The sequence below is a fragment of the Ursus maritimus genome, unplaced genomic scaffold (genome assembly GCF_017311325.1).
Source record: "Ursus maritimus isolate PB19 unplaced genomic scaffold, ASM1731132v1 scaffold_30, whole genome shotgun sequence".
Classification (NCBI taxonomy): Eukaryota; Metazoa; Chordata; class Mammalia; order Carnivora; family Ursidae; genus Ursus; species Ursus maritimus.
This window is the reverse complement of record NW_024425564.1, coordinates 30,122,293-30,135,849: the sequence shown is the minus strand read 5'-3', so window position 1 is coordinate 30,135,849 and position 13,557 is coordinate 30,122,293. Positions and strand designations below refer to the sequence as shown.

Here is a 13,557-nt window from a genome sequence, read left to right as displayed (position 1 = left end):
TAGTGACTGTTCCTATCATATGAGTGCAGGGAGAGTCTGAAACTATCAGGCTGGAGATTCTGTTTTTGATCCACAGCGTTTTTCACGGGTCACAACATGGGGGTAAGAGACCATGTATAGTAACACGTCCAAGGTAAGCTCATGCACTGTTGTCCGGAAGTTGATCTGAACACGCAATTTTGGAAAATTTGCACCTATTATTGCTATTAATTTTGTCAATTTTTATTTTTTATTTTTAAAGATTTTACTTATTTGACAGAGAGCAAGAGAGTACAAACAGGATGAGTAGTAAAGAGGGAGAGGGAGAAGCGGGCTCCCTGCTGAGCTGGGAGCCCGATGCGGGACTCCATCCCAGGACCCTGGGATCATGACCTGAGCTGAAGGCAGATGCTTAACCAACTGAGCCACCCAGGCGCCCCGTATTTTTTCAATAATTTTAGCATAAAACTCTATTTCTGTAAATTGGGTAATCCCAATGTACCAAGAGTCCTACTGTCTCCAGTAGGAGTTTATGTTCTAAGATGACTGAACAATGTGAGCACATAATAAATGAAAAAAAATATTAAAGCATCATTTAAAAGATGAAATATCTTATTTGTACAAAAAGATACAGAGGGTAAGAAACAAATACCTGGGCAAACTACCCCATGTCAAAGAAACATTGCAAGTGGTGTCCCAGTCCTATGTTTCTCTCTCCAAATGCATTCTCTTTCTTTATATGAAAAGGGAGCCATAATCCTTAGTTTGGGTTCAAATCGGTTACTTTTAACAACCCATACACAGCTGGAGAGGTGTTAACTATTTGAATTCCTATTTTTTTATTTGGGTCCTCTTGTTTAGTAAACCACATAAGTGCCATTGGTGCTTTGTGGATTGAATTTGTTTTAATAAACAACCAAGAGTCAAAGATCTCCAAGGTATTTGCAGACAAGTTCTAAATCCTCACACTATCACTTTTTAAAGCAAATTCATGGATTATAATCCAACGGACACTGTAAGAGCTGAAAAGTCATGTAGCCGACACACTGATTTTGTGCTGGAGTCATTGCCAAGAGAGATGAAAGGGTCTGCAGCTAGCTAGGTGGCATAGGGGCCAGGCTGGAAAGATGAATTAACTTTGACTACATGAGGATATCTGTGTCTAAAGATGCTCTCCTGATTTTAACATTCATCGTGCTAGTGGCACTTACCCGTATGTATTCCCAGTAGATCAGGGTATTGGTGGAGTAAGCTTCACAAGGCAGGAGCTCTTACTGCGTAGAGTGACCACTTGGACTTTAGTAGACATAGTATGATGTTTCTAGATCATTTTGTTCCGTGAGGTTAAAACTTCATATTCCACTCCCCAAATGATTGGACTGTGAATTGCCTGTCTGATAGCATTCAGGACATGGAGTTCAGGCAGCTGGGATGGCACTGAAATCCCTGACAGACAGTGGACTGATCAGGTGATTTTTGCGTGGTCTGAAGATGGAAGTGTAGGTAAACGTTTCTAGTATGTCTGACCTGCGACTCGTATCTTCCTGTCTTCATAGAGTATGCTATGAACGGGTTCCATGGTACCCCACGGTGCTAACCTTCGTCTTGTCTGCCTTGTGGCATGGTGTCTATCCTGGATACTATTTTACCTTCTTAACTGGAATCCTCGTCACAGTAGCAGCCAGAACGGTAAGCTTCTTTTGGTTGTAGGAGCTTTTCCTTAATAATCTGATGCCTCTATGTTTGCCATTAGAGAAATACTTCGATGTATAGGAATTTTTGGCCATAAAATGATGAACTATTTTCATGTTATTTATAGACGGTGTTTGCAAAAAGGAATTTTAGCAATAATGAATGTTTAATACCTTAACAGATGAAAAAAAAATTTTTAAAGATTTATTTAGAGGAGAGAGCACGAGTGTGTGAGTCAGGGGGAGGGGCAGAGGGAGAAGGACAAACAGACTCTGTGCTGAGCACGGAGCCCCACATGGGGCTTGATCCCACAACCCTGAGATCATGACCGGAGCCGAAACCAAGAGTTGGATGCTTGACTGAGCCACCCAGGGGCCCCATCTTTATAGAGGTGAAAACATTTTTAATCATTAAACAGAAAGTCTACCAATTACAGATGAAGATTAGTAATTGAGGCTCTGTAGGCTTCATTTTCCTTATTCTCATCATCACTTCTCAGTTCATTATCCTAAGCTTAGAAATCAGTCTCTGCAGCCAGTAGGAACTGTGTTGTTAGAGATTGCTCTAACTTTTCATGCTGTCATGCCTGATCCAGTAAATTACTTTACGTGAAATTCTTCGTGAATTTTATAAATTCAGTTCTCTGGGTTTTTGGGGTAGGCTTCAATTTGTCCTAGAGTGTTCCTATCATCTGCTGGTTGTAGAGCAGGGTGATAAAGACATAAAAAATATGCTTGTCCTTAAAGAATGAGACAAGCATTGATGTTAATTGCAGCTCAGTGTGCTGATTGTCAAATAGTGTTTTGTGGCTTTCCTTATTCAGGTGCCAGGAATTTTTTTTTTTTTTTTTAAGATTTTATTTATTTTGACAACCAGTGAGAGAGGGAACACAAGCAGGGGGAGTGGGAGAGGAAGAAGCAGGCTCCCAGCGGAGGAGCCCAATGTGGGGCTCGATCCCAAGGCAAATGCTTAACGACTGAGCCACCCAGGCGCCCCTAGTGCCAGGAATTTTTAATGACATGTGTCAAACCGAAGTTTGGATGTGAATTTAGGAGCTCCAACAGAGCTGTTCACTCATTCTTGAATTCATGTACTCTATGAATATTTCAGGAGCCCACCTATGTGCCAGTTTGGGTTCTGGGCACTGGGATACGACAGTGAACAGGAGTCCCTTCCCCACAGAACTCCTGTTTTACTTAGGTGAATGCTTGCTAGAATAGATGTGTGAACAAGAATGATAATTGATTATTTTAAAAGTACACTCATCAGCATGAGTCATAAAGTATATATTGTACACGGGTAGCAAAGAACACATTTTCTCTTCTCCCATTTATCTACCTACTTAGATTATAAAAGTAAAGAGCAGATGGCCAGGACAAACTAAAACAAGGACCAGAATTTTGTTTATTAATATATCCAGAGTATTCTTCCTGAAGATGTCTTTAGCTCTGTGATCTCAGTTGGTATAAAAGCACTGATTTCCTTTTCAGATGGCCTGGAAATATTTTTCACAAATGAGGTAGGTAGGGGGTAGAAAGGGTTGATAGAACAGGATTCCCAGGAGAATGAACTCAGTAATGAAGTGTCTTATGCGCTGATACCGCTCATGCGTCCCGAAGGGATGGAGCTCAGGCTCTATCTTGAACGCGGGGCCAAGGAGGAGTTGGTTTTGTTTTTTTTTTAATGTCTTTTTATATTATGTTAGTCACCATACAGTATATCCCCGGTTTTCGATGTAAGGCTCGATGATTCATTAGTTGCGTATAACACCCAGTGCACCGTGCAATACGTGCCCTCCTTACTACCCATCACCGGCCTATCCCATTCCCCACCCCCGCCCCTCTGAAGCTCTCAGTTTGTTTCTCAGAGTCCATAGTCTCTCATGCTTCATTCCCCCTTCTGATTACCCCCCCCTTTCTTTATCCCTTTCTTCTCCTACCGATCTTCCTAGTTCTTATGTTCCATAGATGAGAGAAATCATATGATAGTTGTCTTTCTCTGCTTGACTTATTTCACTTAGCATTATCTCCTCCAGTGCCGTCCATGTTGCAGCAAATGTTGAGAATTCGTTTTTTCTGATAGCTGAGTAATATTCCATTGTATATATGGACCACAACTTCTTAATCCAGTCATCTGTTGAAGGGCATCTCGGCTCCTTCCACAATTTAGCTATTGTGGACAATGCTGCTGTGAACATTGGGGTGCATATGGCCCTTCTCTTCACTACGTCTGTATCTTTGGGGTAAATACCCAGTAGTGCAATGGCTGGGTCATAGGGGAGCTCAATTTTTAACTTTTTAAGGGACCTCCACACTGTTTTCCAGAGTGGCTGTACCAACTTGCATTCCCACCAACAATGTAGGAGGGATCCCCTTTCTCCACATCCTCTCCAGCAATTGTTGTTTCTTGCCTTGTCCATTTTTGCCATTCTAACTGGCGTAAGGTGGTATCTTAGTGTGGTTTTGATTTGAATTCCCCTGATGGCTAATGATTTTGAACATTTTTTCATGTGTCTGTTAGCCATTTGTATGTCATCATTGGAAAAGTGTCTGTTCATATCTTCTGCCCATTTTATGATTTGTTTGTTTCTCGCGTATTGAGTTTGAGAAGTTCTTTGTAGATCTTGGATACCAGTCCTTTATCTGTAGTATCATTTGCAAATATATTCTTCCATTCTGTGGGCTGCCTCTTAGTTTTTTTGACTGTGCAGAAGCTTTTTATCTTGATGAAGTCCCACAAGTTCATTTTATCTTTTGTTTCTCTTGCCTTTGGAGATGTGTCATGAAAAAGGTTGCTGTGGCTGATGTCGTAGAGGTTGCTGCCTATGTTCTCCTCTAGGATTTTGATGGATTCCTGTCTCACATCGAGGTCTTTCATCCATTTGGAGTTTATCTTTGTGTATGGTGTGAGAGAGTGGTCAAGTTTCATTCTTTTGCATGTAGCTGTCCAATTTTCCCAGCACCATTTATTGAAGAGACTGTCTGTCTTTTTTCCACCAGGTGTTTTTTCCTGCTTTATCAAAGATTAGTTGCCCAAAGAGCCGAGGGTCCATTTCTGGGTTCTCTATTCTGTTCCATTGGTCTATGTGTCTGTTTTTGTGCCAGTACCATGCTGTCTTTGTGATCACAGCCTTGTAGTACAGCTCGAAATCTGGCATTGTGATGCCCCCAGCTTTGTTTTTCCTTTTCAACAGTTCCTTGGCGATTCGGGGCCTTTTCTGTTTCCATACAAATTTAAGGACTATTTGTTCCAGTTCTTTGAAAAATGTCATTGGTATTTTGATCGGATGGCATTGAAAGTGTAGATTGCTCTGGGTAGCATGGACATTTTAACTATGTTAATTCTTCCGATCCATGAGCATGGAATATTTTTCCATCTTTTTGTGTCTTCTTCAGTGTCTTTCAAGGGTGATTTATAGTTTCTAGAATATAGATCCTTTACGTCTCTGGTTAAGTTAATTCCAAGGTAACGTATGGTTTTTGGTGCTATTGTAAATGGGATGGATTCCCTAATTTCTCTTTCTTCGGTCTCATTGTTCGTGTATAGAAATGCAACTGATTTCTGAGCATTGATTTTGTATCCCATACATTACTGAATTGCTCTATAACTTCTAATAGTTTGGGAGTGGATTCTTTTGGGTTTTCCATATAGAGTATCATGTCATCTGCGAAGAGAGACATTTTGACTTCTTCTTTGCCGATTTGGATACCTTTTATCCCTTTTTGTCGTCTGATTGCTGTTGCAAGGACTTCTAGTACTATGTTGAATAATAGTGGCGAGAGTGGGCATCCTTGTCGTGTTCCTGATCTTAAGGGAAAGGCTTCCAGCTTTTCCCCATTGAGAATATTTGCTGTAGGCTTTTCATAGATGGTTTTTATGAGATTGGGGAATGTACCCTTTATTCCTACACTCTGAAGGGTTTTAATCAGGAAAGGATGCTGTATTTTGTCAAATGCTTTTTTGTATCTATCAAGAGAATCATATGATTTTTGGCTTTTTCCTTCTGGATAAAATCTATGACACTGATAGATTTGCGAATGTTGAACCACCCTTGCATCCCAGGGATGAATCCCACTTGGTCATGATGGATAATCCTTTTAATGTACTGCTGGATTCTATTAGCAAGGATCTTGTTGAGGATTTTGGCGTCCACATTCATTACGGAAATCGGTCTGTAATTCTCCTTTTTGATGGGGTCTTTGTCTCGTTTGGGGATCAAGGTAATATTGGCCTCATAGAATGAGTTTGGTAGCTTTCCTTCTGTTTCTATTTTTTGAAATAGCTTTAGGAGAATAGGTATTATTTTTTCTTTGAATGTTTGGTAGAATTCCCTGGAAAACCATCCGGTCCTGGTGTTTTGTTTTTTGGAAGGTTTTTTATCACTGTTTCAATCTCTTCATAATTAATTGGCCTTTTTAAGAAATCAATTTCTTCCTGTTTCAGTCTTGGTAGTTTATAGGTTTCCAGGAAGGCCTCCATCTCTTCCAGATTGCTTAATTTATTGGCATAAAGCTGTTGATAAAAGTTTCTAATAATCCTTCCAATTTCATTGGTGGTGTTGTCCAAGAAGGAGTTTTTAACCTACCAAGGCAGCCTCAGGAAGCCTTTCCTGCTTTGGGGCTAACCTACCTCTAAGCCAGCCATTGTTTTAGCTGGGCCTTTGGTTCTTGGATCAGGGAATGAGGTGTCTTTCTGGAGGCAAATCTAGTCCCATATGTCAAAAGGCCTACCAAAAAAACCTCCCAAAACTAACTTTTCCATAATTATGTCAGATTATTATTTACTGACCTGGAATAAGATTTTTGATACATTACTAAATGAAAAAACAGGCTAGAAAATCAATCTGTGCCACCAATCAATGAAAATACAAATACAGATATGTACAAATAGAGAAACGCTTGGAAGGATACGTGCCAAGTTAATAAACTGCTTTTCTCTAAGGAGAGGTCAAAAAAATATTTTTGCTTAGTTCTTTGAACAATTGTCTACAGTGGATGTAAATATATATTTTGATAGTGAAAACCATAAGGGTACTTTTGATCGCCTCTGTTGCTGAAGTATACGGCCTTCCTGCACAAACTGATGCCTTCCTTGGCTTGCAGGTGCGGAGCAACTGCAGGCGTTACTTCCTTTCCTCAAGAGCCCTCAAGGCTGTGTACGATGTGGTCACCTGGGCGGTCACTCAGCTGTCCGTCTCTTACACCGTCGCACCCTTTGTTATGTTGGCAGTTGAGCCAACCATCAGCCTCTACAAGTGAGTTTCCATTGTTCTCAACTGCCGTTTCGTACACTCGTGTTTTCTCTGTGTTTGACCTGGGAGTGGGTGACTCGATCACTCCAAATTAAGAATGTCTAAATACAGCTTCGAAATGAAAATGTCCATAGACAGCTCTGGGAGGAAAGGGTTATCCCAGGGATCCCAGCAAACACATAGCAAGATATCCGAATGAAGTTGGCGGGAAGCCTTTCAGACATTCCTACCATACTGAAGGGATGCTAGGACCATGAATTTTGAAGGGCTAGATCTGATTATAAACTCTAGAGGGTGAATGTGCTGCCCTTGACTCTTTTTCCCAGGGTCAGGCTATGTTGGAGTCTCGGGGGACATCCTGAGAACAGGACAGACGTGGGCAGCGCTGATGGGCACATGGAGGATTTATGGTGTGAGCTGCAGGGGTGGAGGGATGAGATGGCTCAGACCAGACACAAGAGGCCTTGAAGGAAAGGGCGTCAGGCCTTTATCTTCAGCCCCCGGTGGTCCTGTGGAACTGTAAACCTATTGCTTACTTTTATTGTTTCACTCAGGTTGATGTAGTGTTTTTCTGTTGGCAACGGGTTGTGTGACCTGTGGCAAGGGATGACCCTGTCTTACCTGGCTTTTCTCACCTCTACGTGAGGTTAAGAATAGACTAAACTATCACAAAGCACCGTTTTAGGATTGAAATGATGTAAATGTGCAGAGCTGAGCCCAGTGCCTGGCATATTGTCTGTACTTGGTAAAACACTGACTTGTAGTATGGAATGCTTGCACGGGCTTTTATAGGTTATTCTGAAATCGTAGCTAGGCTCCAGTGCATACAGTGCAAGGATACCCTGTTCATCAGTGGGGAGATCCTGGTAGTTGTTGCACTGGTCAGCAATGATCAAAGCAGCTTTTACTACTCACTATACAGATAGCAAGGCCTGGAAGTAGAGAGACACCCCCCCCACCCCAGGTTATAGGAAAAGAAGGTGAAGGAAATATATAATACTAGTGAAGTCTGTTTCTGTACCACCAATTAGGTCCTAGAAGTTATGTCCGTATAACGTGGAAGTTGAGCTGGTTTATATACAGATGTTTCTAGACAAGGGATGCTGGAATAGTGGGAAAGAATTCTAATCTTCAGCACAAGAGCTCTCAGTGAAGCTGCTACAGAAGGGGGGGGGCATGAGCCCCTTCAGCCCTAGAGCAAGAACATTGACATTGCGGGTCCCTTCACTGAGCCCCCTGTTCTGAGAGGTACCCTGCCCCCTTCCCCCCCACACACCTGCTCTGCCCCGGCTCTCAGCCGGTTACACACAGCTCCATCTTCCTTCCCCTCATCTCTGTGCCCTCTGGCCAATATTTGCCCTCTCTGGTCTTCTACATTTTTAACATCGAGCGATCTGCCCGGCTTAGGTGCTGTTTTTCTTAGTGCTCTGGTTACAGGGTCTCACGGGTTTTGAGTTGTCTGACCCAGTATTTTAAGTGCATGGTACTGCTGAATGGGAGATTTTTTTTTTTTTTTTCACGTGATAGCAGAAATGGCTGCATTCAACTCAAAACCATTTAATACCTTTTGTTTGCTGGGCACCGTTCTAGAAGCTGGGGATAAAGTGGCGAGAAAAATATAGGAATCAGTCCCAGTCCCACAGAGGGGCTAGCCTGATGGAGACAGGCATTAATGGGCAAATTGGTAAATACACACTGAGAGCGTTCTCTGAGTGAATGGTACAAAGATCTGACTCAGCCTGGACATCCAGGGCGGCTTTGGGGTGAAAGTGGCATTTGAGCTGAGACCTGGGGGCTGCAGAGGGCGTGAAACAGGCGTAGTGTGAGACAGGAGGGGAGGAAGGCGGGTGGGGTGGAGCACTCTGCACCGTGCTCCAGACACAGGGAACAGCATAGAAAAGGCTCCCTGTGCTAAGAGGAGAGCTGTGTCCCGAAGCCCCAAGTACCAAGAGTGTTGGCAGAACATCGACTCTGGTACACAGCAGTGAGCTGAGAGAGAGAGAAGCAGGTATCACTATCCTTGTTTATCCCTGGAGGAAGCTCAGGGGAATTGAACAAAACTCAGCTGGACTGGAGTTTCAGACCCAAAGTTCCCTTTACAGCCAGAACAGTAGAAAGAACATTTCTTCAGGAGAAGCTACTTGGGAAGAATGTAACTGGCCGAGGGTCACGCTAAATAAGGATTTGAGATGACACACATTTAACCGACTAAAGTATGCTGATTCCTACACGCAGGGGCTCTAAGGGAAGAAGAATCAAATCGTTACCCAAGTAGATTTCCGTTTCTTCTCACACACAGTCATTCCCTACCCAGATCAGCTCTGTCCCCTCGAAGTGTCTGCAGTGACAGAAATGCCAGCCGACGTGTCAGCCACAGCGCATGTGGCCACGGAGTATTGGAAATGGGGCTAGTGTGACTGAGGAACTGAATTTTCAATTTCACCTTTTAATTTGAATTTTAATAGCCACATGTGGCCAATAGCGATCCTAGTTGGCGTCTCAAGAAGTGTTTTCAGCCTCTCCTAAGAGAATCACTGAACCTGATGAAAGAAATGAAAATTGAATTATCTTTTAGTGGAGGAGGGTCTGGTTGCCTTCTACATCTGTTCCCCACCTGGGACTAATTCTAAACCCACAGTGAATGGCAGGTGTATGCAAATCCCCTTCCCAGCCTGTCCTTCACTGCTCAACATTTACATTTCAGACGTGATTTTTAAGTGAGTCAGTTTTCAATCTATCGTGCCTTCATAGCTTTAAATTCCTACCTAATCTTTAAGCTGTAAATGAGTCTCAAGGGAACACGTAAATGTGTTATGAAAGAACCTGTCTTAGCTCGGGGTGCTAGGACTAAGTACAGACTGAGTGAGTTCAACAACACACCTTTCTCACAGTTGTGGAGTCTGGGAAGTCAAAGATCAAGGTGCCTGCAGATTCGGTTTCTGCTGAAAGCGCTCTTCCTGGCCTTCTCTCTGTGCCCTCACCTGGCAGAGAGAGAGAGAGAGGGACAGCTCTGGCTCTGGTTTCTGTTTATCTTCTTATAAAGGCACTAATCCCATCATGGGGACCCCACCCCGACCAGATTACCTCTACTTCTCCAAATACCATATTTAGTTCATAGCAGAACCTTTCTGTGAACTCATTTTGAAAAAATCCATATACGTTAATTTAAGTAGATGACCCCTTCTTAAATTCAGTGCATGAGGATGTTAGAATTTGTACAGGCATTTTTGCAGATAAAGTCCTTGAGAGTGGGGGCTATGCCTTATTCATCCGTGCCTCTGGGGTACCTAGTTCAGCCCTAGTGTGCTCAATAAATGTTGAGTTTTGCCATAGTAAAAAGATGAAATATTTCTTAAAATTTTAGAAAAATATGCCATGTCAGAATAAGTTTCTAAACTTTGCAAAGGGAATGAAATATTTTTCCCTTGACTCCCAAAATACTTGGCTTTAATGTAATTGTTCCAGTATCGATCTGGCCGCATAGGAAGGGTTGTGGCAGGATGCAAGAACAAAGTACATAGGTGCGCTAGGGTGCCTGTGGAGAACTCTAGCTTACACCTGTTGAGCCAGTGCGTCTGTCTGTAGAACTTTTTCATTCTCCGTGTTCTGGTTTAGACACTAATTGAGTTGCTCACTTACCTGGGGCTGGCTCAATTATAGGAGCCCCCTTATCCCCAGTTTCACCTTCCATGGTTTCAGTTATGCATAGTCAGTGGCTCTCTGGAAGCAGATGACCCTCCTTTTGATGTATATAGGTTAGAAGGTCAGGAGTAGCCCCACGCTACTAATTTAATTATCTCCCATCATCACGAGAAGGGTGAGTACAGGACTGTTGTACTGGATTTTGAGAGAGAAGAGCCCACATTCTCATAACTTATTACAGTATATGGTTATAATTGTTCTATTTCATTATTATTGTTAATCTCTCCCTGTGCCTAATTCAGAAACTGTACCATAGGTAGGTGCCTATAGGGAAAAACATATAGAGGGTTCAGTACTATCCACAGTTTGAGATATGCACTTGGGGGTTTTGGAACGTGTCCTTCAGCTCGGTGGGTGGGCGGGGGGGAGAGGACTACTGACCCTTCCCTCCTCTACTTGTCTTGTTTCCCATTCCGCCGAAGAGAGAGATGGGGGCTGTGTTTTCTTGTAGATCCCAGTTTAATGCTTTGTACATCTGAAACAGTAAATGCTTATTGAAAGAATGAGTGAAGATGTGTTAGCTTCTGTTAGAAGTCTTGACTATGTAGACATTTTCGGGGCAAGTTTAGGGGCTATGTGAATTATCAGATTCTTACGTGTCTGAACTTGTGATCACAGAAGCTGAGGATGATACATGAATCCATTGTGGGGTTTCCCCCCTCCTTTTAACATTATTTTTCCTTTGATCATCAAAGAGCATTGGAGAAGGTCTAAGTTCAGCCTTTCCAAAAGGCTCTAGAACAACTGTACAAATGTGAGCTGTTTCTAATTACCTGCATTTACAGATATGCCCGGTATTTGTCTACACTGTGCTCGGCATGCTGAACACCACGCTTGTGCAATAAAAGTCCACACACTCAAAAGCAACACTTGTTTCTTATTAGTCTGGATGAAAGCTATTTTCAGAGTTATGGAGTAGGTTTTGAAAATCTGGATTCGTCTGGCTCCTAACACACACGAGAAGAACCCCTTACACTTGAGTACGTCGGCTCAAGTAGAAGTTGCATTTGTGTCTGGGGAACAGAATGTAGGGTTTGCATTTTCCCATGTGTCCTTGTATTTTGAATATTAGGGGATTCTGGCTGTCATGGGATTAATGTTCTTAGTCTGCTTACGGCAGTGGGACAGCACTATGGGTCTATCAGCAGATGGGCTTATGGGTTTGTGCTACTCAGTCCTGTGGTTTTGGTCCATCCCTGGCCTGCTCACCTACTGGAGTTTTCCATGGGGTAGATTGAAGCAAGTCACTTGCCGGACTGCAACTGATGGAATCACATCCGTGTGACATTTCCCATTTGTATCCTTGTGTGCAATTAATTTTTGTGTATGTTTTATTCTAGGTCCATGTATTTTTATTTACACATCATAAGTCTCCTGATAATACTCTTTCTGCCAATCAAACCACACGCTCATATTCAGAGGCAGCCTCAGACTCTGAACTCCGTTAATAAGAAACAAAAAGACTGATACCTCCAAGGAAGCCCAGCAAGTAAAACTGCAAGATGTCAGAAAGAGGAGATCAAAGGCTCAAGGGTTCGCCAGGGACTTAGAAGTGATGTTTACATGCATTTTTTTTTTTTAAGAGCAGGGAGTATTTTATAAAGCCTTTTATATGAGTAAGTCAGCCACGTCCAGTTGATTTAATATTTCTGAGGACATTTGAGTGGTGTGGAGTTACGTGGAGACGGCATCAGTGTTGCAGAGACCGTCCATGCTGGGCTGCTGGGTCTTTGCTTTTCGGGCATGATCTCCAGCCACTGGAACCCGGGCATCTGCTCCAGAAGGCCGAAGGTGGTTGCTGACAGAGCTTGTCTTCCAGAACATACGCAGACACAGTTGTTCCTTGGGAAGCCCCAGACCCTTTGACCACAGGGACTGCACAGAAGTCTATGGAGGAGAGGGATCCTGCAAGAAGGAGCCAGGAGGACTTGCCGTGAACACTTGAATGGACTGAAAGTCGGGCATGCCCTGAAGTAGGCTGCATTTTTCTTTCCCCCAGGGATAGGACTCTTCCCTTTTTTCTTTGAACTGAGCCAGGATTGGAAATCCGAAAGCCTCCTGTGCACGTACCCCAGGAGTCTAGGAAGGGCTACTATTTTCCGTTTCACATGCGCCGTCTGCCTTGCCCAGGGATGGCCCTGAGAAAACACCCAAATGGTTGCATCATCAGAGGCAGCAGAATGTCTTTTAAATAAGTGATTTTTTTTTTTTAAAGTAACTTAAAGTTAGTTATATAGAAGCCTGGTAAGAAGCAACAGATATCTTTCTCTTTGCTCCCCTTTTTCGTAGAGGTGTGAATGATCATGGCTATGATGCACACAGGGGCTGATTTTCACTTTTCTGATTTTGCAGCTGATGAAATCCGACTGTTTTAGTTGAATCATCATATTGGAAAGCAGACATTGAAGGCCATTTTCTGTCTTTGTTATGAATATGCTGTGGTTCCTTTCAGGGACTTCTATTGGGTGATAATTCTATGTGGGAGAAAGAAACATGGTATTAAATATGCAAAATAATAATGATGCTGATAGTTCTATGTTACAGTGGTGTGCCCTCAAATAAGTGCCTTGGGAGGAGAGAATTTGTTCAAATCAGATGGTCAAAATTGGTTTCATACAGAATGAATACTGTGTTTCTATATAAAGCAAATATTTCGGAACAGGTTTTTTGTTTCCATGTGGGCGGACTCGGCATTCTGAAGCACGTGTATATTTGTATGTTTCTTTGTTTTAACAAATATGTACAAACTTAAGGTTTTACTTGTTTCAAATTTGAGCATTTCTAACATGTTCAGTTTGTCCTCTGTGTCAGGCACTTGGACAGTTTTGATTCGATTTCCTATCTTCATTCCCAACTTTGCAGGTAGGCTTAAACCCCCTTTAACAGATGAGGAAATGGAGAATCAGAGGGATATTTGTTAACTGCCCCCCCCC

The 13,557-nt window shown here is 42.6% G+C and overlaps 1 protein-coding gene across 2 annotated transcripts in view; it reads left to right on the top strand.

Moving 5' to 3' along the window:
* Positions 1-13,283, top strand: part of MBOAT1 (membrane bound O-acyltransferase domain containing 1) — a 108,844-nt gene extending 95,561 nt beyond the window's left edge. Inside the window, exons 11-13 of one of the 2 annotated variants that reach the window (XM_040645102.1) lie at positions 1,536-1,668; positions 6,774-6,925; positions 11,965-13,283. In XM_040645102.1, the coding sequence (XP_040501036.1) occupies positions 1,536-1,668; positions 6,774-6,925; positions 11,965-12,091 (412 nt within the window). In that variant the 3' untranslated portion in view covers positions 12,092-13,283. The remainder of the gene's footprint in view (positions 1-1,535; positions 1,669-6,773; positions 6,926-11,964) is intronic. The other variant, XM_040645103.1, reaches the window with a different exon arrangement.
* Positions 13,284-13,557: the final 274 nt, after the last annotated feature.